The sequence below is a fragment of the Maylandia zebra genome, linkage group LG18 (genome assembly GCF_041146795.1).
Source record: "Maylandia zebra isolate NMK-2024a linkage group LG18, Mzebra_GT3a, whole genome shotgun sequence".
Classification (NCBI taxonomy): Eukaryota; Metazoa; Chordata; class Actinopteri; order Cichliformes; family Cichlidae; genus Maylandia; species Maylandia zebra.
The window spans coordinates 428,260-452,114 of NC_135184.1; the positions used below are offsets into that span (position 1 = coordinate 428,260).

The 23,855-nt window shown below is 48.2% G+C and overlaps 1 protein-coding gene across 3 annotated transcripts; it reads left to right on the forward strand.

The window, feature by feature from the left end:
• Positions 1–41: 41 nt before the first annotated feature.
• On the forward strand, positions 42–16,589 carry LOC101474750 (caspase-1). 3 transcript variants are annotated; one of them, XM_076877188.1, is made up of 10 exons: positions 42–56; positions 10,467–10,554; positions 11,575–11,791; positions 11,870–12,089; positions 12,161–12,277; positions 12,346–12,455; positions 13,977–14,067; positions 14,506–14,563; positions 14,806–14,852; positions 15,375–16,589. In XM_076877188.1, exons 3-10 carry the CDS (start codon positions 11,582–11,584, stop codon positions 15,908–15,910), a joined length of 1,389 nt encoding a protein of 462 aa, XP_076733303.1. In that variant the 5' UTR covers positions 42–56; positions 10,467–10,554; positions 11,575–11,581; the 3' UTR covers positions 15,911–16,589. The 3 variants fall into 3 exon arrangements, with proteins under 3 accessions (XP_076733303.1, XP_014266910.2, XP_076733304.1); XM_014411424.3 differs by lacking the exons at positions 42–56; positions 10,467–10,554 and adding an exon at positions 6,312–7,007; XM_076877189.1 differs by lacking the exon at positions 42–56 and having other exon boundaries at positions 10,358–10,554.
• Positions 16,590–23,855: the final 7,266 nt, after the last annotated feature.

Below are 23,855 nucleotides of genomic sequence, written 5' to 3' on the forward strand. Positions count from 1 at the left end.
TGGAGATTATAGTCTGACAGCTTCCTGATAGCAGCCATGACTTCCTGTCAGCAGAGGTTCGTCTGTGCACACACACACACACACACACACACACACACACACACACACACACACACCTGTGTGTGACTAGTACTGTAAAGTAAGTAAAGCGCTATACAAATACAGGCCATTTACCATTTTACTGGTCACACATCGCTGTCGGGCCGTCACCTGTGTCGAGGTCCAGGCTGATGCTGATGAGCGTGAAGCTCCTGATTGGCTCCAGCTGCCCGTCTACTTTGACCTCCATGTGTGCGTCTGTCTGTTTTGCAACCGGGTGATGATGATGATGGTGGAAGTTCTGCCACCAAGGACCGCTCCATACATCGTAAAGCATAAATTCATTAACAGAGTTTGATCCCATGTGTCCGAGTAAACAAACATGAACGATTACCAATCAAATCAGCCAGGAAGAACATCCACGAGGGAAAATATGACCTCGTTAACATACCACTCCAGCCTTTCAACATCATGAAAAAACATTTGACATCATTTTTCAGAAACATCGGAGCTTAAAAAGATTTTTATCAGACTTACACATTTCACATTTTCACGCATTTTCAAAAGCAAGTGGTTCATGAACGCTGAATGACACGGCCGCTAATGAGCTGGCGTGAGGCTGTCCACCCTCCGGCACATAAACAGTCATGTTACCAAATCACAACAGTAAAGGTAATGCATTATAATCTGATTGAAATTTGATCTGTGACAAACAGAGGGCTTCACTGTTTCAGTAACAGCATGCACCTCCATCAGACAGCTGAGCTGTTTAAGAGAAACACTGACAGAGGCAGTAATCATGGCAGCTCTGAGCTCAAGATCCACGAAGCTGGGGTCTGTCAGACCGGGCAAGACCACAGGTGCAGGGATGGAGACGCCCCCCGGGTGGTAGTTAGCTAAGATCCTGTGGGACTTCCAGATACAGACAGACAAGCTGGTGATGGCTAACCAGCCGGACGTAGTGGTGGTGGAGAAGCAGAGGAAGACGGCTGTAGTGATACCAACATCAGGAAGAAGGAATATGAGAAGCTGCAGAAGAACCAAGTGCTCAGAGAAGAGCTGGAGGGTGAAGGTAGCAATGGTCCCAGTGTGGTGACTCCTGAGCCAGGTGAGTGGCTCCAGCAGATCGCAGGAACAACATCGGAGATCTCTGTCCAGAAGAGCGCAGTCCTAGGAACAGCTGAGATACTGCAGGACCCTCAGGCTCCCAGGCCTCTGGTAGAGGACCCGAGCTTGAAGCCTGCTGGGCGAGAGCGGATCAATACTTTGTTTATACTTTATTATTACTTCAGTCTTTATGTTAATCAATTAATTGATGTTCTTTTTTTATCCTATACCCAAATTATATTCTTGTTTTTTATTTATTCCTTCTGTTATCTATTATGAGTACCTGCGTCTCCCGGGGTGCAGTATCACTTTCTTCCACCGGATGGAGCCAGATCGTCCTTTAGCTCAGGCCTACCACGAGCTGGCGGTAGTTCACTGAAGTGCGACGAGCCGATGTGTTCAAACAGAAGTCACATTTACAGTCCTGTGTGCTCGCCGTCGCTCCACGGCAGCAATAACAGCCACACAGTGCGAATATATACCAACAGCTCAACTATGAATATGCAGAATATCACAGAGGTGCATTGTGGGTAATCCCAGTCTGTCTGAATGGGAAAATCAATTCCTCGATTGGACTTTCACACCAACACAAAGGTGACGTCACAAAACAACTATTTCCTTTTTTAATTACTCCGACTGTTAACAATTCTCTGACAGCCGCCGATCGGTCGCTCGTGACGGGATTTTTAACCAAACTGAAGCGTTAACAACACCAAATGGTTCCTGCCTTTCCATTTGGGCCGCCTTGGTTCTCTTTATCCAGTCGATGGTCTTTGTCGGCACCAGTTTGTTGGTTCTTTCATGAGAGAAGACACGATCTTCTGTTAAACCTATTAAGCTGTTAAAGGTTGGAGTGTCTGTTCCTCAGCTCAGCAGGGACGAAGAGCGCCACCCCCAGGCTGTAAGCAATCTTAATGTGATTGGTTAACTGGGTCAAACTGGGTCTCGGCTCATCTCCGCCCCCTGTGGCCATATGAAGACCACTCTTCCCACTTCACCATGGCAACCGTCTCTTGTCCTCCAGTCAGCCCTGCAGAGAGGGAGAGAGAGCACCTACACCTGGAGGTGCAGGTTTATTTTGGTGGACCCAGTGTGCTCCACCTCCGCGGTGTGCGGTAGGGCTCCGTCAGCACTGGTGTAAGAACAAGATAGAAATGTGTGATTTCAATTGTGAGGGAGAAATTAAAAATACTGAGGTGAAAGAGCAAAAACAGGTTGCAACATGAGCTCCTGCATCTCTGTCCAGTCTGTTCTTTGGTGTGCGAACTCAAGCTTCAATAATCAGTCTTTGCTGCAGCTCATCTGATAAAATGACTGAGGTGGAGGAAACAGTGGTGCTGCGATGCTTGCTGCATGGACCAGAGACACTGAGAGTCCAGGTGAGACGTGCCAGTACCCACGGCACAGTCCCTTTCAACAGCAGGCTGCATGTTTGCTCATTCAGACTTGGGACAGACTGCAAAGGGTCTGCAAATACAGTCCCCATCAGAAGTTCACGACCACCTGAAAAATCACCAAAAACCATATTTGCATGCTTGGATCTTTGCGAGGTTCCAAAAACAAGGTTCAAAGGTGTTTTGTCTCACTCCCATTTCTTCTTGTTGCAGGTTGAAGCTCGACTTGGAACTTCGTTAAGATCCAAACATGCAAAATATGATTTTTGGTGGTCTTAAACTTTTGATCGTACATTCTGGGTGAAGGCGACAGTAAGCAGACTTCCATGCTGGATCGACCAGTGGCCCATGCTGTCTCACCTGAGAAGGGTTAATGAGGCCTTGCTGTGGAGCCGCTCGTGCTTCTGTGGACATTCAGTTTGGGGAAAGTGTCCACGCTGTTGTCTTGTGGATGTGGACGGCGTCTTTGTGGATTTTAACGACAGAGGAATGTTAGTCGTAGTCTAAGGAGCTCAGAAAGAAAAGCGTCTGGACTTCTTTAAGTTTCTTAAAGACGTTTCATCCGAGAAACTTCTTCAGTTCTAAGAGCGACTGGTAGAGAGTCCCAGATTTAACCCTGTGGGAGGGTCCCCAAGAGAGTCGTGGACCCCCTGTTGATCCTCTACCTAATCACGCGAGCTGACCGCTAACATCGGACACTCGTCTCTTATCTCTGGTTCTGTTCCATCTTCTCTTAAAACTCAACAATAACTCCCGTACAGGTAAAGAATGGTTCAGACCCTCCAATCTAAATCATTTCAGGCCAGTTTCAAATCTGCCTTCATGGCCAAAATTCTTTAAAAGATGGTGGCTGCACAGGTTCATGGACACCTCACTGGAAATAACTAACGAACAGTTTCACTCTGGCTCCCGTTCTTCTCACAGGAACAGCTCAGGTAAAAGTCCCCAATGATCTTCTGCTTGCAGCTGACTCTGGACTCATCTCCATGCTCATCCTTGACCTTGCAGCAGCATCTATTGGCATCAATGTCACAGCACTCGCCTGGTTTACCTCTTATCTGAATTGTTATTATTATAAGAGAGAGACCACATCAGAGAGCGCTATGGTTTCATCTGGATCTTGTCAGTGAGGTTGGTGGAGTTGATGCAGTGTTTTCCCCACGGTGGGTGCTGGGATGGTGGGAAGGTGTTTGGAAATGTTGTAAGTGGCTGAGTTTATGCTGCTAACAGAGGCTGTGTCCCGATTCAGGGTCTGCAGCCTTAAAGGCCGCATTTTAAGGCCGATTACGTCACAGCGACGCAACGAAGGCTGTCCCAATTCAAAGCTCGAAATGCGGCCCTCAAACGCGTCCTTCGTCTCCCTGCATTTTAAGGACGTGGCGGTGTAGACTTCGTTAATATGTGTGCACGCCATATAAACACTGGAAGGTGTGATGGAAAAACATCTTTAATAAAGAAACAATATTGAACAATGAGTATAATAAAGTAGTGACTGCAAAGTAAAGTGAATCGCCTGGTGGTGAGGTGTGGAGCTTGCCATGTGTGGCAAACCTCAGAAACAAAACTACACAGCAGAAAAACAAAGTTGTTTTACTTTGTCGATGTGCAGGGACGAAGCAGCGACAGGTGGGTTACAGGATTTCCAGTGACTGAATATTTTCACATTTTTGTCATCCATCAGTTTTATCACCTATGTGCAAGTTGTCATGGAAACTGATGAGCAGCCACTGATCAATGATCTCTGATCAACGATGTTGCTTCAGTGCTGCTGCCCTAACGACAGCTCCAGGCGGCTTCGCGGCGTTCTCTCTGATTAAGTTTCAGCGTCATCGTGACGATCTCACGCCGTCATCGATCGCAGAGCCTCTTTGAACTCATCGGTCCTTCCAGCTGATGCAGCATTTACCTGCAGGACGGGTCTGACACAGCGAGCAGCGAACAGTCATCCATCAGTGCTGACGGTCTCCACTGAACACGAGCACAGTGATGCTTTTCTTCAGTGGCTCCGCCCACACACCGAAGGATGAGTTTCGAGCAGCTTTTGTGGCGATCGGCCGTGAGAGAGGCAGCGCTCCCTCCTCGGGTCCCTCACACTCTGAAACCTCAGCTGCATTTCAGCACTTTCACCTGTGCAGCCAGTCACCGCCCACTTTCAGACAGGCACCGATACAGGTGTGGTGCTCGGACACCTCGGCTGTGGTTTGGCTTTTGGAGTCTAGTAGAGACGCTTTATTAGAGACCAGTGAAAACCAGCCCTCATCCTTTTAATGGTGGCAGCGCTGAGTCACACAGGTAATGTGTCACATGATCTTCTGCCATTTTTAGTAAAGGAATATGATTCAGTCAGCTACGAGGGCCTGGCTGAAACATGTAATGTGACCGGACTGTGGTGGTGTTTAACGTCAGAGACAAAACTGTGGATTTATCTCAGTGGGTGAGGTGCTGTGACGTGGATGAGAGCTTATCTGCGAGTGTGTTTGTGGGTTTCAGATGAAGAGCATCATCAGTGCGTGCCTTTGTCTTCTGGTCTGTGTTCGATGTCTACAGCAGGCGGCCGGCTCGTCTGCAGAGCGTCCAAAACTCTGCAGTCACACCGCTGACTCGCTCAAACAGAGGAGCTCAGTAACTCCTGTCATCAGCCGCTACGCTGGCTGCCGACCGTCTGTGTGGGTGTGAAGTGGTCAGACTCAGCGTCCAGGAGGGCGGTAGGGAAGCAGACATTTCAGGTTTACAGTGGACCCTATCATACGTGAAACTCAACAAAACTTCCACCCAAGGTAACAAAACTCAAAAGGATTTGGTGACACAGCTCACCTCTGCTCTCTCACCTGACTCTGGCAGAGACTGACTGTACACAGGGCCAATTAATCTCACTTCAATTAGTCCGGCAAGCTGAGGGACCTAAACCTCTACACAGATGACTGAAAATGGCAAAAACCTCCTCACACATTTACACAAACAGCTCTATTTATGAAAAAAGAGACCTTGAAACAAACAAAAGGAAGGATGTCTGTGGTAGAAGAAACCCCTCCTCTTGATGTCACGTCTGACATCAGCAGCACTTTGAAATGAGGCCTCTCCTCACACCTGACCCTCATGAAGACTGAAAGAAAGAACAAAGTATAAACAAATCTGTAACAAAGAAACAGCAGCGACAGACTGCTCACACAAACAAACCCGGGACAGTTACTGTGACGAATCACAGCAAACACAGAGACAGAGGGCTGTGCAAAAGCAAGTGGGCACACCTGGGACGAGTGGAGAGCATCCACAGGGTTTGAACACTTCTGTTTGGACTGCTTCATACCTGAATGAAGGCTGGGACCACTCGCTCACAGGAACGTTTCATTCATGCAATTCATTCTTTTTCATTTTAAGTTTCTAACTTGATGTTCGAGTAATGATCTATCATACGTATCAGCTACAGTAAAGGTTGTACTGCACGTGCAGTCAGCAATGCATTTCACATCGTTCCATAATCGTACATACGTAACCGTTTCTGCTAAGCAAGAAGAGACTTCCAGCTCTACATGCATCATGTCTGCCTGCTGCTTGTGTCTGTTCCACCCTGCTGTGATCCTGGGCTGTGTTATGGGATGTTGTCTGCAGCTGATAAAGCCTGTTTGATGTGTTATAAATCAAGTGTTTTATGATCTTGTGGGACGGACTGTGAAGTGATTTAAGGCCTGTGTGTGATTGTTGATGTTCATGCACAGGCTGCTGCACCCGAGGCCTCGCTGTTTCAGGCGCTGCTCGGTGTGGGCGTTTCTGTGGTCGATGCCAGCGTGGGCATGCTCCTGCACAGCTCCCTGCTCACAGTTTCTCTTTTTCACAAAGCTCCATCGTGCCGACAGTTACAGACGAGGCTTGTTCACATGGGCAGAGGTGGGGCTGTATGCGGCCTCTCACCGACAACACGAAGGCAAAGACAGGACAGAAATAGGTTGTCGGTGCGAGTCCGCAGCCTCGGGCTGTTGCTGTGAAACGTTCACTTTCTGTCCCACCCGGAGCCTCAGGCTGCTAGTTGTGGCACACCTGGAATACAGGTAAACTGTTTCTATCACACAATCAAAGGGCCTCAGGCAGCAGCACTGCGTGATGCATGATCAAGTGTAGATGCAGCTGCAACAGTGTACCTGTGTTCCAGGTGAGCCAGCACTGAGCAGCCTCAGCTGTGATTGGACACCACACACAGAAAAGTGACCTGCACTGAAAAACAGGGAAATATCAGATATTCAAATATGAAACTGGCTCTTGGACCGCTTTCTTGAGAATTTGGAAATGTCCCAAACAATCTTTCAAAAGCTCTTCCAGAGAACTGAATAACGAGTTTCCAAGGAAGTCATCTGGAACAAAACCTGGCACGGAGAATCTGCGGGGATATAAAAGCCGACGGCGCCACGCAGGAGCTGTTTGCAGCTCTCGGCAGACTGAAGCGTTCATCGGAGGAGGACGGGACTCCCTGCTGTAAGTCTCCCTTCTGCTTTGTGTTGCTTTGTGTCGTTGACAGCTTCCAGCCGTGTCCGAGGTTTCTGAGTGATCCTCAGCTCGGACTCTGACTGCTGAGCGACGCTTCAGGAGCGTCCTATCAAATGTTAATCCTGGAAAGGTTCCTTGAAGACTCGAGGCGACGTGATTTGATAGATTTGGTATTTTCTCAGCTTTAAACTGCAGTCGTTTCTTTCCTAACATTTACCTTCATTTCTGGAAACTTTCATCTTCTTCCACTATTTCTGTGACCCAACAAAAGTCCAACCAGCAAAAAAGTTCCAGCGTCAGAGTCACAAAGCTTCCAGCCGCCGTTAGCAGCCGTCAACACCTGATGGGGTACCGCTGTGCCCCGCGGGCGGACAGGCCGGGCGCAGTCGAGAACGACAGCTTCGAGAACAGCACGGGTGTGTCAGCTAAAAGGAACCTGTGAATGCAATAGCTCGATAACATGTAGAGTTTTGAACTCATACCACTGGCGTGTCTGCTGGGAGGCGGCGGGCAGCGGTGCCCACCCCCGGCGTGTTTTCTCCCACCCAGCCTGAGAGGGCTCCTTTGGCCTCTCCAGTAAAGATCATATATCAAGGTGAGAAGCAGATGTCAGGTCACATGTGTGTGCTGCTGGCTTCAAACACGTCGGCAGCTGAAACGTAAGCGAGTCGTCTCGTGGCGCCATCTTGCTGTACCGCGACGGCGCCGTGGAGCTGGTTATGGTAGGGTGACCATTGATTTCCAATAAAGAAAACACTTGGCCCAGTCCTGAAGAACTTTAATAATACTGCTGGCTTAAAGAAAACTTTAACATATTGAAACATTCCTTCTCTGTGCGGTTAATGAATGGCGAAATAAAAAGTGTCATATAGTCAGCGAGTGCAAAAAAGAGGACGGTTGGTCACCCTAGTTCATGGGGACATCGCTCGGGTAACATGTGGAAATGCCTCTGAAGGATGCAGCGCCATGATCACGTGATCACATGTGTGCGTTTGACCCTGCGATGAAACAGAGCGCATGCGTGTGAGTGTGCAGCACTGACTTTTCATCGCCACTTCACGGTAACATACTGGCGTCGCTGTGTTACGGTAGCTCACCGTTCTGCAGGATGACACCGTGTTTGCTGGTGTGGTAGCACTATGGTAACGCACCGTAGCCTTTTTTACGGTATCTCACTGGCGACAGTGACGTTATGTTGTAAATTACGTCAACAAAGTAACGTCATACTGTGATTAATAAATTGGTATACTACCGTTTATTCACGGCATGTCACTGTAAGCCCGCTGCAAGGCAATAAACTGCAATATATTAACCAGTAACTCACCGTGTTTTATGCAGCATACCCACATCCACGAACTTGACAGCCGAGGTCACCAGTGAACTTATAAAACTCCTCCTCAGTGGTCTCCCTTCTTGTTCCTAGGCATGTGAATGAAGGCAGAAAATGTCCTGAAAGTGGCAGGGCAGTTCTCAGTTCCACAGGAAAGCCTATAGTGAGCTAATGTTTGTGGCTTTTAACATGCAAACTGAACAATATAAATTTGCGTGCACTGAAGCCACAAAATTTAGAAATACACACAGTTGCAGAAAGTTCAGTGACCAATTACCTTTCCTAAATGACATATGCAAAAAATAAGAGTATTGTCAATAGGGACCAATTCCCAGTTTTTACATGATCAAAATTATTCACAAAAGGCTTCAATAAAGAGAAAATGTGTGCCGACAAGAGAGCAGTGCACACAAATGATTTGAGCTCGACGCTTTAATGGGTTTAACATGACTTAGTCAGTACTCCGCTCCGTACAGGTAGTACAAGCACACCTGAAAACACTGACCAGCTAACAGCTTTAAGCATTTGGGCGCAACCTCGGTAGTTCACCGATTCACCTGTTGCAAACGTCCAAGTTTCTATCAAGTCTCATAAATCCATCGGCAACTATTACCTAACTAGTCTTTTGAGTCTCCACATTCATAGATATTGACATTTTGTCTTTAAATGAAAATATCCTGGTAGGGTAGCTTAAAAGTCAAAACAAACAGTACTAAGAACGCATTTCGGACTTCTCTCGAATAAGTGAAAAAAACACTTACCTTCAGACTGATTAGCAGGTTCCGATCCAACTTTAATGTGTCCCATGTCAGTCCGTTTTAGGGAAAAAGTGTTAAGTGGTTTCATTTAATTTTGAGATACTCCCGCATGGACGAGCAGCAATTTGGAGTCTAGCAGAGTTACCACGAATAGCATATGATCTTCAGATATAATCCGATCAACCTTGCATTTAACCCGATTGAACATCCAGTTACCTCTGACTACTTCTAAGTTGCACATGTTAACGGTCTCATCATCACTCTGTGCTGCAGCGAACTGTATCTGTGGCACAGAATAGTTGATGGCCATGTTGTTCTCCTGCTTTGCAGCTTTTTTTGAGTCTGAATCGCGTCTTAAACGTGCAAAACTAAGAGAAGCAGATCAATATTTTCTTCTTGTTGTTATTTAATGGTGGTTGGCAACCAGCGAAAGGAGCATTAACCACCTCGATTTTCTATCCTCATTGTTGTTTTGAAAGTGAATACCCGACGTGTGCGTCATACGTCACGTTGTACGTCAGGTGAATGTGTGGTGTCGGCTATCGCACCTGTCGCATTACAAAGCTTTAAAAACACAACCCAACGCGCTAAACTGTGATAATGTGTTACATTATCACGTATATCAGGACATCTCTCCTGAACCAAGACGCAGTGGTGCTACAAAGGAATTATTTCTTTAGGAGAGCATTTAATAGCAGTCTGGCCTGCAACAAAATGCACCGCTAAAAATACAGTTTCTGCTTGTCCCAGAATTTATTAATTCTGAGAGTGAAGTTGTAGGACTGATGCTGGTTAGTGGTGTAGGTTTCATGGATGTGACACCTTGTGTAAAATGACGACCAGAGCATATTATTAGGTCAGTTCACTGTAGTTAGGCAGAGGTGTCTTAAAAAGTACCACCTTATACAAAACAAATGAAGGTCCAGTATAAGAAAGAATAAGAAGAGAAAAAAGCAACATCCTGCTAAATGAAGTCATTTTTAAACATTACTCTAAATGTAGCCATTAGTTTTTGTTGCTGGCCATACAAAAACAAGCATACTTCAATTATATTTCCCAACCTAGTACATATACTAATAATGCTTCTGGGGACTTTATTGGCCCCCGTTTTAGTACACAACAGTATTCTTGAAATTAACTTTGAGATGTACTTTTTGCTCACCATAAATGTACTAGCATAATGTCATAATGTCTACAAGAGTATAATTAAAATATACTCGACTATCACAATACTAACCTTACAAGTATACTATTAATTTACTTTTTAGTTTACACTGGAGTTACTTCTGATTGAAAAACAGTAATTAAAATGCAATTGAAACATATTTTTCACATGTAACAAATCTCTTCATTCCCCAGATATCAGATATCAGTTCTAACTATCAGAAGGCTTCATTTATAAAGAACTGCTCCCATAGTTCAAGCACCAGAATCATATAGTGAACAGGTGAGAAAGTGTTTTGAGAGTTGAGGTTTATTAACTATTGACCCTTTTCACTCACGGTTTGCACAATTTCATTTTTTAAATTAATGATTTGCCCCACTTACTCTGTTCAAAAGGTAAAAGATGCTGATGCTTAAATGTAATTTGGTCTAAAAAAGGAAGAAAATACATACAAGGTAAACTAAAGGTATACTTGCTTGTTTTCTAGTTTTTAAAGTATACTTGAATATTCTTTTTGGTAAGAGTGAGACTGGCTGTTTGATACAAAGTGGGCTGTAATAATGTTTCACATTGTTTGAATAAACAAATACATTTATTAATATATGAGGTTCCATTCAGTTCAAGGAATTAAATTTTACTGTGGCTGCAACTTACTCCTTAAGTTAAAAATGATGCTGTATATTGTAGTTTATATGTCATACTACTCTCACAGTGAATCACATTTTATAGTAACACACTCTGAATGAGGATTTAAGTGATTACTCTACAGTGTAATCGCACACGTGCAGGCTGAAAGCGCATCAGGCTGAATGAACCTGCCGTTCAGACCCGGGAGGCGGGGCTACTTTCACCTGAGATCATCTCTGTGGCAGAACTTTCATTTACAGACAGGACTAACAAGGCTGAACCTACAACACTACAGCTGTCATTACACTAACATGTTTATTTCATAGAGAAAAAATATCCAAAGTTTGATGCAAGCAAAGAAAGCGAGCAGTGAACAAAGCCTGTAGCTCGGTGCTGATCGTGTGTACATGTGGACGTTTTTACTTCTGCCTCCTTTACACAGTAACAATAATATTATTTATAATGTGGTAATGTTGTGCACTGCATCACTGTGGCGTCTGTGATGGATGACAGCGTTGAGCAGCGTGTTGAGCAGCGTGTTGAGCAGCGTGTTGAGCAGCGTGTTGAGCAGCGTGTTGAGCAGCGTGTTGAGCAGCGTGTTGAGCAGCGCTGCTCATTCAGCAGCTGTTCATGACGGATCCACTGAGCCGATTCTGTCCTCTGATCTTCTCGCAGGGCAGCAATGGCGATGAGCACCGACAACATGACCAGAAACATCCAGGCTACAAATGTGCCCCGACGGACAAAGCGTGTCGCCCTGCTGATCAACAACATGCATTTTTACAATCCGGCATTAACCAGACACGGGGCTGACAAAGATGAGCAGGCCGTGGTCAACCTGCTCCACACTCTGGGATACGAGGTGGATAGACATCGGAACCTACCTGCACAGGTAACTTTCCTTCACTGAGGCTTGCACTGCTTTTCCACAGCGACCCAACGACTGACGTCTGACTTTTTGCTCTTACAGAAAATGGACGAAGCTCTGAAAAGGTTTAGCAGACGTCCGACACTGCCCCTCACAGACAGCGTGTTTGTTGTTGTCATGTCCCACGGAGGCATGGGAACTATCTGTGGAACGGGCAATCACAGGATAGAAATTGACCGAATTTATGAGCGCTTAAACTCTAGAAACTGTCCCGCGCTGAAGGACAAACCGAAGATCGTCATCATTCAGGCGTCCAGAGGAGGTGAGTCTCCGCTCGCGCGCTGCTGGCGGCTGCTGTGAACATGGCGTTTCACTAAGCGTTGTCTGTTTCAGTGCTCGTACCTGGAAGACCGCCTGTGCCCACAGATAACATGAGAGCTCGATCAGTAAATGAAGCTGCTCGGCTGCACACAGAAAAGGATTTCATCACTCTTCATTGCAGCGCGCCTCGTGAGTCCTGCAGCATCCAGTACTGATCACTGTCACACACAGCTGTTCACACCTGTTTGTGTTTGCAGACATAGCTGCATACAAACACCCGGCGTACGGCTCCTTCTTCATCCAAAGTATCGCTGAGGTGTTCAGCAGTCGGTGCGTCCAGGATCCCATCGATGAACTCTTCAAAAAAGTACGTTTAAGAATACTCTTTGAAAACACGACGAAGGTCTGAGAACCAGACAGGTGACCACAGGTGGTGCTCAAAGCCCCGCCCATTTGGCCTTTTACTCCATAAATGGAGGAAACGTGTCGGGGAAAAAGAGCCAAAGAGCCCATCCTGTTACAGAACCTGGAGCATTGAAGCTTCTACAAATACTCGTTTTCAAACTGAAGAGTGACGCCTCCCTCAGTCTCCCTCCCTGAGCCTCCCTCCCTCGTCCTCCCTTGTCCTCCCTCATCCTCCCTCGGCCTCCTTGGGTCTCCCTCGTCCTCCCTCGTTCTCCCTCCCTCGTCCTCCCTGGGCCTCCTTGGGTCTCCCTCGTCCTCCCTCGTCCTCCCTGGGCCTCCTTGGGTCTCCCTCGTTCTCCCTCCCTCGTCCTCCCTCGTCCTCCCTGGGCCTCTCTCGTCCTCCCTCCCTCGTTCTCCCTCGTTCTCCCTGGGCCTCCTTGGATCTCCCTCCCTCGTCCTCCCTTGTCCTCCCTGGGCCTCCCTCGTCCTCCCTTGTCTTCCCTGGGCCTCCTTGGGTCTCCCTCGCCCTCCCTCGTCCTCCCTCGTCCTCCCTGGGCCTCCTTGGGTCTCCCCTTGTCCTCCCTCGTTCTCCCTCGTCCTCCCTTGTCCTCCCTAGGCCTCCTTGGGTCTCCCTCGTCCTCCCTGGGCCTCCTTGGATCTCCCTCCCTCATCTTCCCTCGTCCTCCCTCATTCTCCCTCCCTCGTCCTCCCTCGTCCTCCCTGGGCCTCCCTCGTCCTCCCTTGTCTTCCCTGGGCCTCCTTGGGTCTCCCTCGCCCTCCCTCGTCCTCCCTCGTCCTCCCTGGGCCTCCTTGGGTCTCCCTCGCCCTCCCTCGTCCTCCCTGGGCCTCCTTGGGTCTCCCTCGCCCTCCCTCGTCCTCCCTGGGCCTCCTTGGGTCTCCCTCCCTCATCTTCCCTCGTCCTCCCTCGTCCTCCCTTGTCCTCCCTGGGCCTCCTTGGGTCTCCCTTGCCCTCCCTCGTCCTCCCTGGGCCTCCTTGGGTCTCCCTCGTCCTCCCTTGTCCTCCCTGGGCCTCCTTGGATCTCCCTCCCTCATCTTCCCTCGTCCTCCCTCGTCCTCCCTCGTCCTCCCTGGGCCTCCTTGGGTCTCCCTCGTCCTCCCTCGTCCTCCCTTGTCCTCCCTGGGCCTCCTTGGATCTCCCTCCCTCATCTTCCCTCGTCCTCCCTCGTTCTCCCTCATCCTCCCTGGGCCTCCTTGGATCTCCCTCCCTCATCTTCCCTCGTCCTCCCTCATCTTCCCTCGTCCTCCCTCGTTCTCCCTCCCTCGTCCTCCCTCGTTCTCCCTCGTCCTCCCTTGTCCTCCCTGGGCCTCCTTGGATCTCCCTCCCTCATCTTCCCTCGTCCTCCCTCGTCCTCCCTCGGCCTCCCTGGGCCTGTGATGTCATGGTGCTGGCTCAGAGACACGTTCTGGTCCTCCTGTTCGTGGAGCTGATGCGTGGTCACAGTGTGATATTTCTGACCCACAGGTCATGCAGTGCTTCCGTGTGCCAGGCATGCAGCAGCTGATGCCGAGCGTGCAATTACACACCCTGACGAAGCCCTTCTACCTGCTTCCAGGTGAGTGCAGAAACACGAGGTTGTGTGTGAGACTGTGACACCTGGATTATAAACCTGTGTTCATATAAATGCAGCTTCAGCGCTCGGACTGATTTCAGTCTGTGATGTGCTGCATGAGGACAGACACAGAGTTCCTTCTCGTGTTTGTTTCTTCTCTCACCCCAACCAATCACAGCAGATGGCCCCGCCCCTCCCTGAGCCTGGTTCTGCCGGAGGTTTCTTCCTGTTAAAAGGGAGTTTTTCCTTCCCTCTGTCGCCAAAGTGCTGCTCATAGGGGGTCATATGATTGTTGGGTTTTTCTCTGTATCTATGAAGCACCTTGAGGCGACTTTTGTTGTGATTTGGCGCTATATAAATAAAATTGAATTGAATTGAATTTTTTTCTGAGGTGCTGTGAAAAGTGTAAACCTATCATTTTGACCCCGGATGTACTTACAGGAAACGTGCAGGTGCCTACACGACCTGAGGATCCACGCGGGAGACCGGACGCTCTCAGGTAGGAGGAGGAGGACTGAAAGAGGAGAGCGGAAAGCCTCTCCTCTCTGCTTCTTTATTTTAAGCCTCACATTCCCCTCCATGGCTGTAGATCTCTGCATGTTGAAGGAACAGCCTGTCACTGTAGGAAACCCAAGAATCAGTCTAGCTAGCACAGAGAGCCCCGCTCCATCACGCCTGTCTATAACAGTATGACAGCCATGTGATGTCCAAGTGTGCATGCTGACCCCCTCCTGCTTTCAGGGCGGAGCCTGCTGGAGTCCGATGGGTGAGGTCAGAGCTGAAGAAGTGTAAGTGTGTTTTTAATGTGATTCAAACAGCACACGGTCCCATCACTCATTCTGCCGAGCTTGGACAGACGGGACTTCTTTAAGTTTCTTGAAGACGCCTCATCCGAGGAGCTGCTTCAGTTCTTGGACCAAACGGTATTTAAACGCCGGTGGGAGTGTCCCTCAATGGTGACTCATCTCATGAGCTAAGGCGAAGCAATGTAACCCTGCCATACTGAGATCACCTGACCTCAGGCTGGACTGTAGGTCGTGCACAGTCTGTGTCGTAAGCCACGCCCTCTGTCCAAAGTGGACACAGATGTGATGAAATGTGAACACTGGCATCCTCAGGGAGTGGCCTTTGACCTTTTGGAGCAGTGGTCCAGGTCAGTGTAGTCCACCTTCTGGCTTTAGAACTGAAGCAGCCTCTCGGATGAAACGTCTGGACAAACTCGGAGAAGTCCGGTGGTCTTGGTTCGGCTCCTGAGACCGCCGAGGCCTGGATGACTGACTGTAGCTGGATTGTGTTTGTTCTCTCATCAGATTGCTGTCAGCTCACCATCGACATGAACACGGTGAACAGGAAACTCAAACTGTCCCACCATACCAGGAAAGTGAAGTATCTGTCGGAGCCTCAGCGGTATCCCGATCATCCCGACAGATTCGACCGGGCTCAGCTGCTGTGCAGAGATGGGCTGGTGGGTCGCGGGTACTGGGAGGTGGAGTGGACCGGCGAGGTTTACATAGCGGTGAGTTACAGAGGGATCAGAAGGAAAGGAGACAGCAACGAGACCCTGTTCGGGTGGAACAACCAGTCGTGGAGTCTGTACTGCTCCGATACATACGCCGTCTGGCACGACGGCAAAGAAACGGCACTCTCCTCGCGCTCCTACTCCTCATCCTCCCTGTCCGACTCTAGTAGGGCAGCAGTGTACGTGGACTATCACGCTGGCACTCTGTCCTTCCTCAAGGTCTCCTCTGACACTCTGACCCACCTCCACACCTTCAAGACCAAATTCACTGAGCCCGTGTATGCCGGGTTCAGAGTCTTCACTGAGTCCTCATTGCGTCTGTGCTGAGTGGCATGGAGAGCGTCCACTCGTGGGGTGGGCTAGAGTGGATGTGTTTTCAGAGTAATGGTAGAGGGAGCTTTCTCTCGCTTCTCTTCGAGTTGTGACATTTCTTTCCTTTATCCTGCATGTGCTGCACTCGGGGTCAAAGGTTTGGCTGTAGTTCTGACCCAGGCATCAGTGATGTTCCCGCTGTGCTCCTCCCTGCCTGAGGGTGGTGCTGTTCACTGGTTAAAGACTTTAACTGGAACCTGACCGGGCTGGTTTGGCTCCGCCTTCTTCCAAAAGTCACATGCCTGCAGCGTGAACGTGTTTTTAAACTTTGTGCATGTTGTAAATGTTATAAACACAAATGTCTGACTGTGCGACACACTTCCTGTTGTGTGTGTAACTGTGGAGGCGGGTCGTTGCTCTGGCTGTGACGCTCTGATGACCGTGGTTGCACGCTCTGACAGATGCTTTTATGATGACTGTGATGTTTTTGTGTAATTGTGTATAAAGTTTGATTTGAATGTGCAGCTGTAGTTCCTCAGTGTGGCCACCTGATGGCAGCAAACCCTCCGACTCTTTCAGCGTGATTCACTGCTTCCTTTTTCCAGACAGTGTCTGATTGGAGGACACAGAAAGTCCAAACAAATGTGTACTTATGTGATGTTTCAAAGATCAATAAACAGAAAAGTGAACGGCTCGTTTCTGTCAGTCTTCTCTGAAGTCTGTAGATGCTGAGGAGCGTTGCAGGAAACCACGTCCATCTTTAAAGTGGGCCGACGTTCCCACGTTAGCCGACGTTCCCTCTGTTCCCTCTCTGTTCCCTCAGAATCGGGACAAGCTGATGTATCCTGTTGTGACTGTGGCTGTCAAGCTTTCCTTTTCTGCCCCACCCCATGTCTCAGGCTGTTGTTGTGCCATACAGACAAACTGTTTTGTTTACACGAGACGTCTAAATTTAGACGTCCCACAGTAAGACGTGTTACATAAACAGACAAATATCTCATGTTCAGTTATGAAACTGGTTCTTTGACGTCTTCTTTGGAATTTGGAAACGATCCCAAACAGTCTCATAAAATCTGTTCCAGAGAACTCCACAACCAGATTCTCAGGAAGTCGTCTGAACAAACACGAGTGATCAGGCTGCATTAGTCCACTCGCACAGAAGGACACACACAGGGTTACGTGATCAGCTCGGGTAACCAGTGCAGGTTTTTTACCCCGATCAAAGAAGAGGATTCGGGTTTCCCTGATTCCAGCACACAGCTCAGACATGATCGCAGAGGATCGCCCAAACGGACGCCACCTGAGCACTGCCTCGCTTACACAATAATAATAATAATAATAATGGATTGGATTTATATAGCGCTTTTCAAGGCACCCAAAGCGCTTTACAATACCACTATTCATTCACTCTCACATTCATACACTGGTGGAGGCAGCTACGGTTGTAGCCACAGCTGCCCTGGGGCAGACTGACAGAAGCGAGGCTGCCATATTGCGCCATCGGCCCCTCTGGCCAACACCAGTAGGCAAGTAGGGTAAAGTGTCTTGCCCAGGGACACAACGACCAGGACAGAGAGCCCAGGGATCGAACCGGCGACCTTCCGGTTACAGATGCGATTCCCAACCCCCTGAGCCACGATCGCCCTGTCACACAAGCACGTTCTACTGTGCTGAAGTGGCGACACCTGGGAGGTGGGAGTGCGCTGTCTGGGCAGCGATGTTTGGAAACAGTCTGAACCCCAGCGTGATACCTGCTTGTGACGCTGACGCACACAAACCTGCACAGGTCCGAACAAAGCTGCTCATTACACATGTCAGGAGCTGTGATCAGACATCAAACAAGGAAGCAGAGCGCGTTGAAGACGGCGAGCTGAACCTGCTGCTCCAGCACAAACCTCCCTCTGTGAACCTCCGTGTTGCTCACAATGATCAGTAAAGTCAGACTGCTGTTTGTTTCCAGCAGGTTTGTTCTACACAGCAAAGGTCGGCATAGTTAGGTTGGATTTTAGCAACTGCTCCTGCAGGTTATTCTTTTTGATGTTTGGATTAGAATAATCCTCCAACCCATATTTAATCTGTATTTTAATCTTCCATTCACCGGCAAACACCACAAAAAACTACAGTGAAATAACAACTGGAAACAAATATTCTGTCAGCAAAATAAAATTACAACCCAAATAAAACGTAACACAAAGTAAAACACACAAACATGTGCACCTTTCTGCCAAACGTTCATAAGCAGTTGCAGTCCATATCGTCCAAGCCTGTTTTCCTGGCACGAGTCCTCAGGCTGGCAGCACAAGCACAACTCTGAAGTCCACCACTAGGTGGCAGCAACACGACATGGAACCAGATTAAACAGACAACTTTAACTTTGTAATCACAGAATAATTACATTTTAATTCATTTACAAATATGTATTAACATGGAAAAAGATTAAATGTGTTTTCCTTCTTTATTCAAAGGTCATATTTGTCACATTGATCACACGGGTTTCAGACTCTCTCATCATTGCTCTTGGTGACTTTAACAAAGCCAATCTGAGCCATGAGCTTCCCAAAATACAAGCAGTATATTAAATGCCCGACCAGAGAGGAGAGGACATTAGACCACTGTTACAGCACGATCAGTGGGGCCTATCGTGCGGTGCCCCGCGCTTCACTCGGACTTTCTGACCACGTCATGATCCACCTAATCCCCGCGTACAGACAGAGGCTGAAGCTCTCCAAACCTGTCGTGAGGACCAAAAAACTGTGGAGCAACGAGGCTGTGGAGGAGCTTCGCACGTGTTTGGAGACCACAGACTGGGACACATTGAAGGCTGCTTCTAACAGCTTGGACGAGTTTACGGACACTGTCACCTCCTATATCCACTTCTGTGAGGACAGCATTGTGCCATCACGCACCAGGGTGAGTTATAACAATGACAAACCCTGGTTTACTCCTAAACTCAAAAAGCTGTGGCTGGAAAAGAGTAAGGCGTTCAGAAGCGGAGACAGGGACTGCTACAGAGAGGCCAAGTACAGGTTCACTAAAGAAGTGGACATTGCTAAACATCAGCACTCTGAGAAGATGCAGCAGCAGATCTCAGAGAATGACTCGGCCTCTGTGTGGAAAGGTTTTAGGAATATCACCAACTACAAGCCTAAAACCCCCCACTCCACTGATGACTTGCTCTTAGCCAACACCCTCAACGACTTCTACTGCCGTTTAGACGAGCCATCAGGCAGCCTTCACACCTCCAACGACCCCAACAATAGAAGCACTTTGGACACTCATTCCCCCACCTCTCCCCCCTCCATAGAGCCATCACCACCTTCAAACACTTCACCTACAACACCCCCCTCCTCACCCCACACAAAAGAGGATTTCACACCACCTCCTCCCACCACAACTCTTCATATTCATGAAGCAGATGTGAGGAAGCAGTTTAGGAGTCTGAATGCTCGGAAAGCTCCTGGCCCAGACGGTGTGTCTCCTGCCACCCTCAGACACTGTGCAAACGAGCTGGCCCCAGTGTTTTCTGGCATCTTCAACTCCTCACTGCAGGCATGTCATGTGCCTGCCTGCTTCAAGTCCTCCACCATAATCCCTGTCCCCAAGAAACCAAGGATCACTGGACTAAATGACTACAGACCCGTGGCTCTGACATCTGTGGTCATGAAGTCTTTTGAGCGCCTAGTTCTCTCCCATCTCAGGACCCTCACGGCCCCCCTCCTGGACCCCCTGCAGTTTGCATATAGAGCCAACAGGTCTGTAGACGACGCCATCAACATGGCCCTACACTTCATCCTGCAGCATCTGGACTCCCCAGGAACCTACGCCAGGATCCTGTTTGTGGACTTCAGCTCTGCCTTCAACACCATCCTTCCAGACCATCTCCGAGGCAAGCTTTCCCAGATGAATGTGCCTGATCCCATCTGCCGGTGGATCACTGACTTCCTGACGGACAGGAAGCAGCACGTGAGGCTGGGAAAGAATGTCTCGGACTCCCGGACCATCAGCACCGGCTCCCCTCAGGGCTGTGTTCTTTCTCCTCTGCTCTTCTCCCTGTACACCAACTGCTGCACCTCCACCCACCAGTCTGTCAAGCTAATCAAGTTTGCAGATGACACCACCGTTATTGGGCTCATCTCGGACGGGGATGAGTCTGCCTACAGGAGGGAGGTTGAACGTCTGGTGTCCTGGTGCAGCCACAACAACCTGGTGCTGAATGCCCAGAAGACAGTGGAGATTATTGTGGACTTCAGGAAGCACACAGCTCCACTCCCCCCCATCATCCTGACTGACACCCCCATCACCTCTGTGGACTCATTCCGCTTCCTGGGTACCACCATCACCCAGGACCTGAAGTGGGAGCCCACCATCACCTCCGTCATCAAGAAAGCCCAGCAGAGGATGTACTTCCTGAGGCAGCTGAAGAAATTCAACCTGCCAACACGGACGATGATGCAGTTCTACACTGCAATCATCGAGTCCATCCTCACCTCCTCCATCACCGTGTGGTACGCTGGAGCCACTATCAGGGACAAACAGAGACTGCAGCGTGTTGTGCGCTCTGCTGAGAAGGTGATTGGCTGCAGACTCCCATCTCTGCGGGACCTGTACACCTCCAGGACACTGCGGCGTGCAGCTCGGATCTCAGCTGACCCTTCTCACCCTGGACACAGTCTGTTTGACCTGCTCCCCTCAGGCAGGAGGCTCCGGTCCATTCGCACCAGAACCTCTCGCCATAAGAACAGTTTCTTCCCCTCTGCTGTTGGACACATGAACAATAACCACATGATTGTCCCCGCCACTAACACATGACCCTACGCTGTGTCACTGCATCATTCCATGTTTGGCACTGATCACCACCTGCACTCATGTATATATCATGTATATATCTATCTATCTACTTAGCACTTTTAATTCTTATTCTCATTTTTATTTTCATGTCTATTTAAGCTTAATTTATAACAGTATTTATAACAGTATGTTTGCACTGAAGCACCGCAGCAATTTCCTAATGTTGTAAACCTGCTCAACATTTGGCAATAAAACCCTTTCTGATTCTGATTCTTCTGCGTGTGTTTTAATAAACTCATTGTTTGATTGCACTCTTCTGTTGGTTTGTTTCATTGCTCCACATTTATTGAATTCGGGACAGCGACCTCTGAACTTTAGCGTGGATGCTGTGTCCTGTCACAGGATGTTTCCCTCAGTCTGCAGGCTGGGTTACAGAGACCCGCCTGCTGTTTATCAGGAGGATTATCAGTAGAAGCTGTAATTACTGTTCTTTGACACTATAAATATATATGGTAGCAGGCTGAGGGGCGGAGCCTGTTCGTCTGACTGACACTCTGTCGCGGTTAATGTTCACATTATTGCAGCTGTTTGTTCTGTACTGAGTGTTTCCAGCAACGGCCGCCATGACAGAGACTGCAGTACCTGTTGGTGACCTCTGACCTCTGTTGTGTTTGGGGCTAATAAAAGCTGTGTTCCTGAAGTCGAGCAGCGTATGGAGGCCGGGAACTGCAGGCCTATATGGAGACGTCTGTCCCCTCCTGTGCTTAAACTCGCCAGTGTTCTTTGAGGCGGCGTCGTGTGCGAGGAACCGGCGAGGATGAGGCCGGAGGCCAGAGTCCGAGCTGAAGGCAGAGAGGAGCTTTGTACTGAGACAGAGCTCGCTCTGCCTCTCAGCTACATCACAGTAATCATTCAACACGCGTATATTACTTTTATATATCTATACAATGTTTGATCGATGACTTGATTGCACTTTGGATTTTCAGCTGACCGCCCCAAACCTCTGCAGCAGTGCTGGCAGCACTCACAGGTGAGGCCCTCAGCTCGGCCTGTGCTGGATGCAGCCTGTCCTACGGAGCTGCAGGTAACCTCAGGGTGCGCTCAGTTCAGACATGGCTATGTGGACAGCACATTGTTACTGTTATGCCAGCTGTACGCTCACTACTTTACAGTATTTGTATCACATATGTTCAGTGTTGTCCTATGAACAGATATAAGAAAAACTGTGGAGGGTGTACTCGCGGATACCTGACACGTCACACTTTGTTCTCCTTTGTTTGTTTCCCAGTCAGCAGAACATTTAGCTGTAATAGCATCACGGCTGGTATTTACAGAAATATGAACAGCACGATGAACAAGCAGCAGCTTCCTGAGCAGCAAACTCACAGAGGGAATAAACTAGGTCAGCTGAGTGTGTGTATGAGCGTGTGCTGTTTGTATATTATGTGTGTATTCAAACCTCGTGCACTCACTGATAGATATTGAGGCAGTGAAATGATTGCTGCTGTGCAATCTCTGACCAGAAAACTACAGTAAAAATGTACCGAAGAACTGAATAAAGTAACTTAACAGATAAAACATGAACATCAAAGTAAAGTAATTATTACTTAAATTAAGAATTTAACCTAAGAAGTCTGAACTAAGAGTTAGAGTTACATTTGAAATAAACAGCTTGCAGTGGGAGGTATAGTAATGAGGTGCATTATTATGGTTCGAGTCCATGTGCAGTGATGCGATGTATGAGCGAGTCCAGTCCTCCAGTCATACACCTGGTTCAGGGCCCGGATAGCCTGAGGGAAGAAGCTCCTCCTCATTTTCTCTGTTTTGGCCCTGAGGGAGCAGAAGCGCTTCCAGACCTCAGGAAGTGAAGAAGTGATGTGGTGAGGCTGAAGATCTCAGCGCAGGCTCTCAGGACCTGACCTGGGATTGCATGTGGTCCTGCTGCCTTCCTGGTGTTCACCCTCCTGAAAGCTTTGCTGCTGATGAAACAGCAGCTCGCAGTGACAGCAGCGCTCACTTCACCTGGATCCTTCAGTCTGTCGTCCTAAAGGTGACCCTGCTGCAGCCTGCTGGGACCGTGAGGCTGGGTTGCCAACTCCCTGAAAAATAAATAAGGGACACCTCGTGGCCAGGGCCGGGCAACCCAGTGTGGTAGCTCTTTTTTGTTGTGTGTGAAATTATTTTTAAGCATTTGACTTGAATTTGATTTAAGCAGATGCATATTCTTTGTCATATGACCGTATGGGAAACAAATGATCATTTAGCTGTTTATTTTTAGCTCAAAATGACAACATTAACACAGTAAAACAGGCCTCTTTCTTAAACAGAAGCCTGTCATGCTTAACTTTTGAGAATATAAGTAAATCTTTCTTTAAAAGAACTCTGTCCTGCTTAACTTAAAATTATATAAATTAATAGAAAACAATAGAACAAAAATATTCTTGTAACAGTGCACATTTAGTGCATTTAGTACAATTGGCTTCAGCTGAGGTATTATTTCAGCTTTTCTAATGCTAATCAGCTGCTCCTGTTTGTAAAGCCGCTTGTTCCCATGATTACGCATCTTAACTCATCATCATTATTCATCTATGTATTACTTTTATGTATTAGTGATCTATTTGTTGTAATCATCTATCCTTGCAGTTGTTTATTACACAAAATAAATTATATTATCACACTTCTGGCCACATAGCCCTGATATTCACTGCACATGCCCATATTAACCTTAACCAGAGGGTTTAAAAAACAAACCAGTGTTTACATACCATATCTGCTTCTGCCGGCCTGGTGGACAAGAAATTGGTTAAGGGTTCCCCGAGCTTTCAGGCCCCTCATGTTCTTCATGTGCCACCACTAGAAGCAAGAAAAAGTGCGCCAGCACACAGTGCAGTGCGCTTTAAAGGTGTTATCGTGCACTTTCCCAGCCAGGTGTTTCCATTTCCCATTCCTCCCTGTACTTTTGCAGCCTATTTTTCTTTCTCTGAGCGAACAAACATTGCTGCTCTGATGCTGGGCTTACACTGTGCGGTTTTTGGCCCATTTTGAGACGTTTTTTGAGTCGTGCGACCGATTTGGTGATCGGTCCGATTTTGGCCTTCATCGTGCATCGTGTAGTATACGTGGGGTAACGAGAAGTGATTAACACCTCACGACCAGCTCCCGATCATCAATC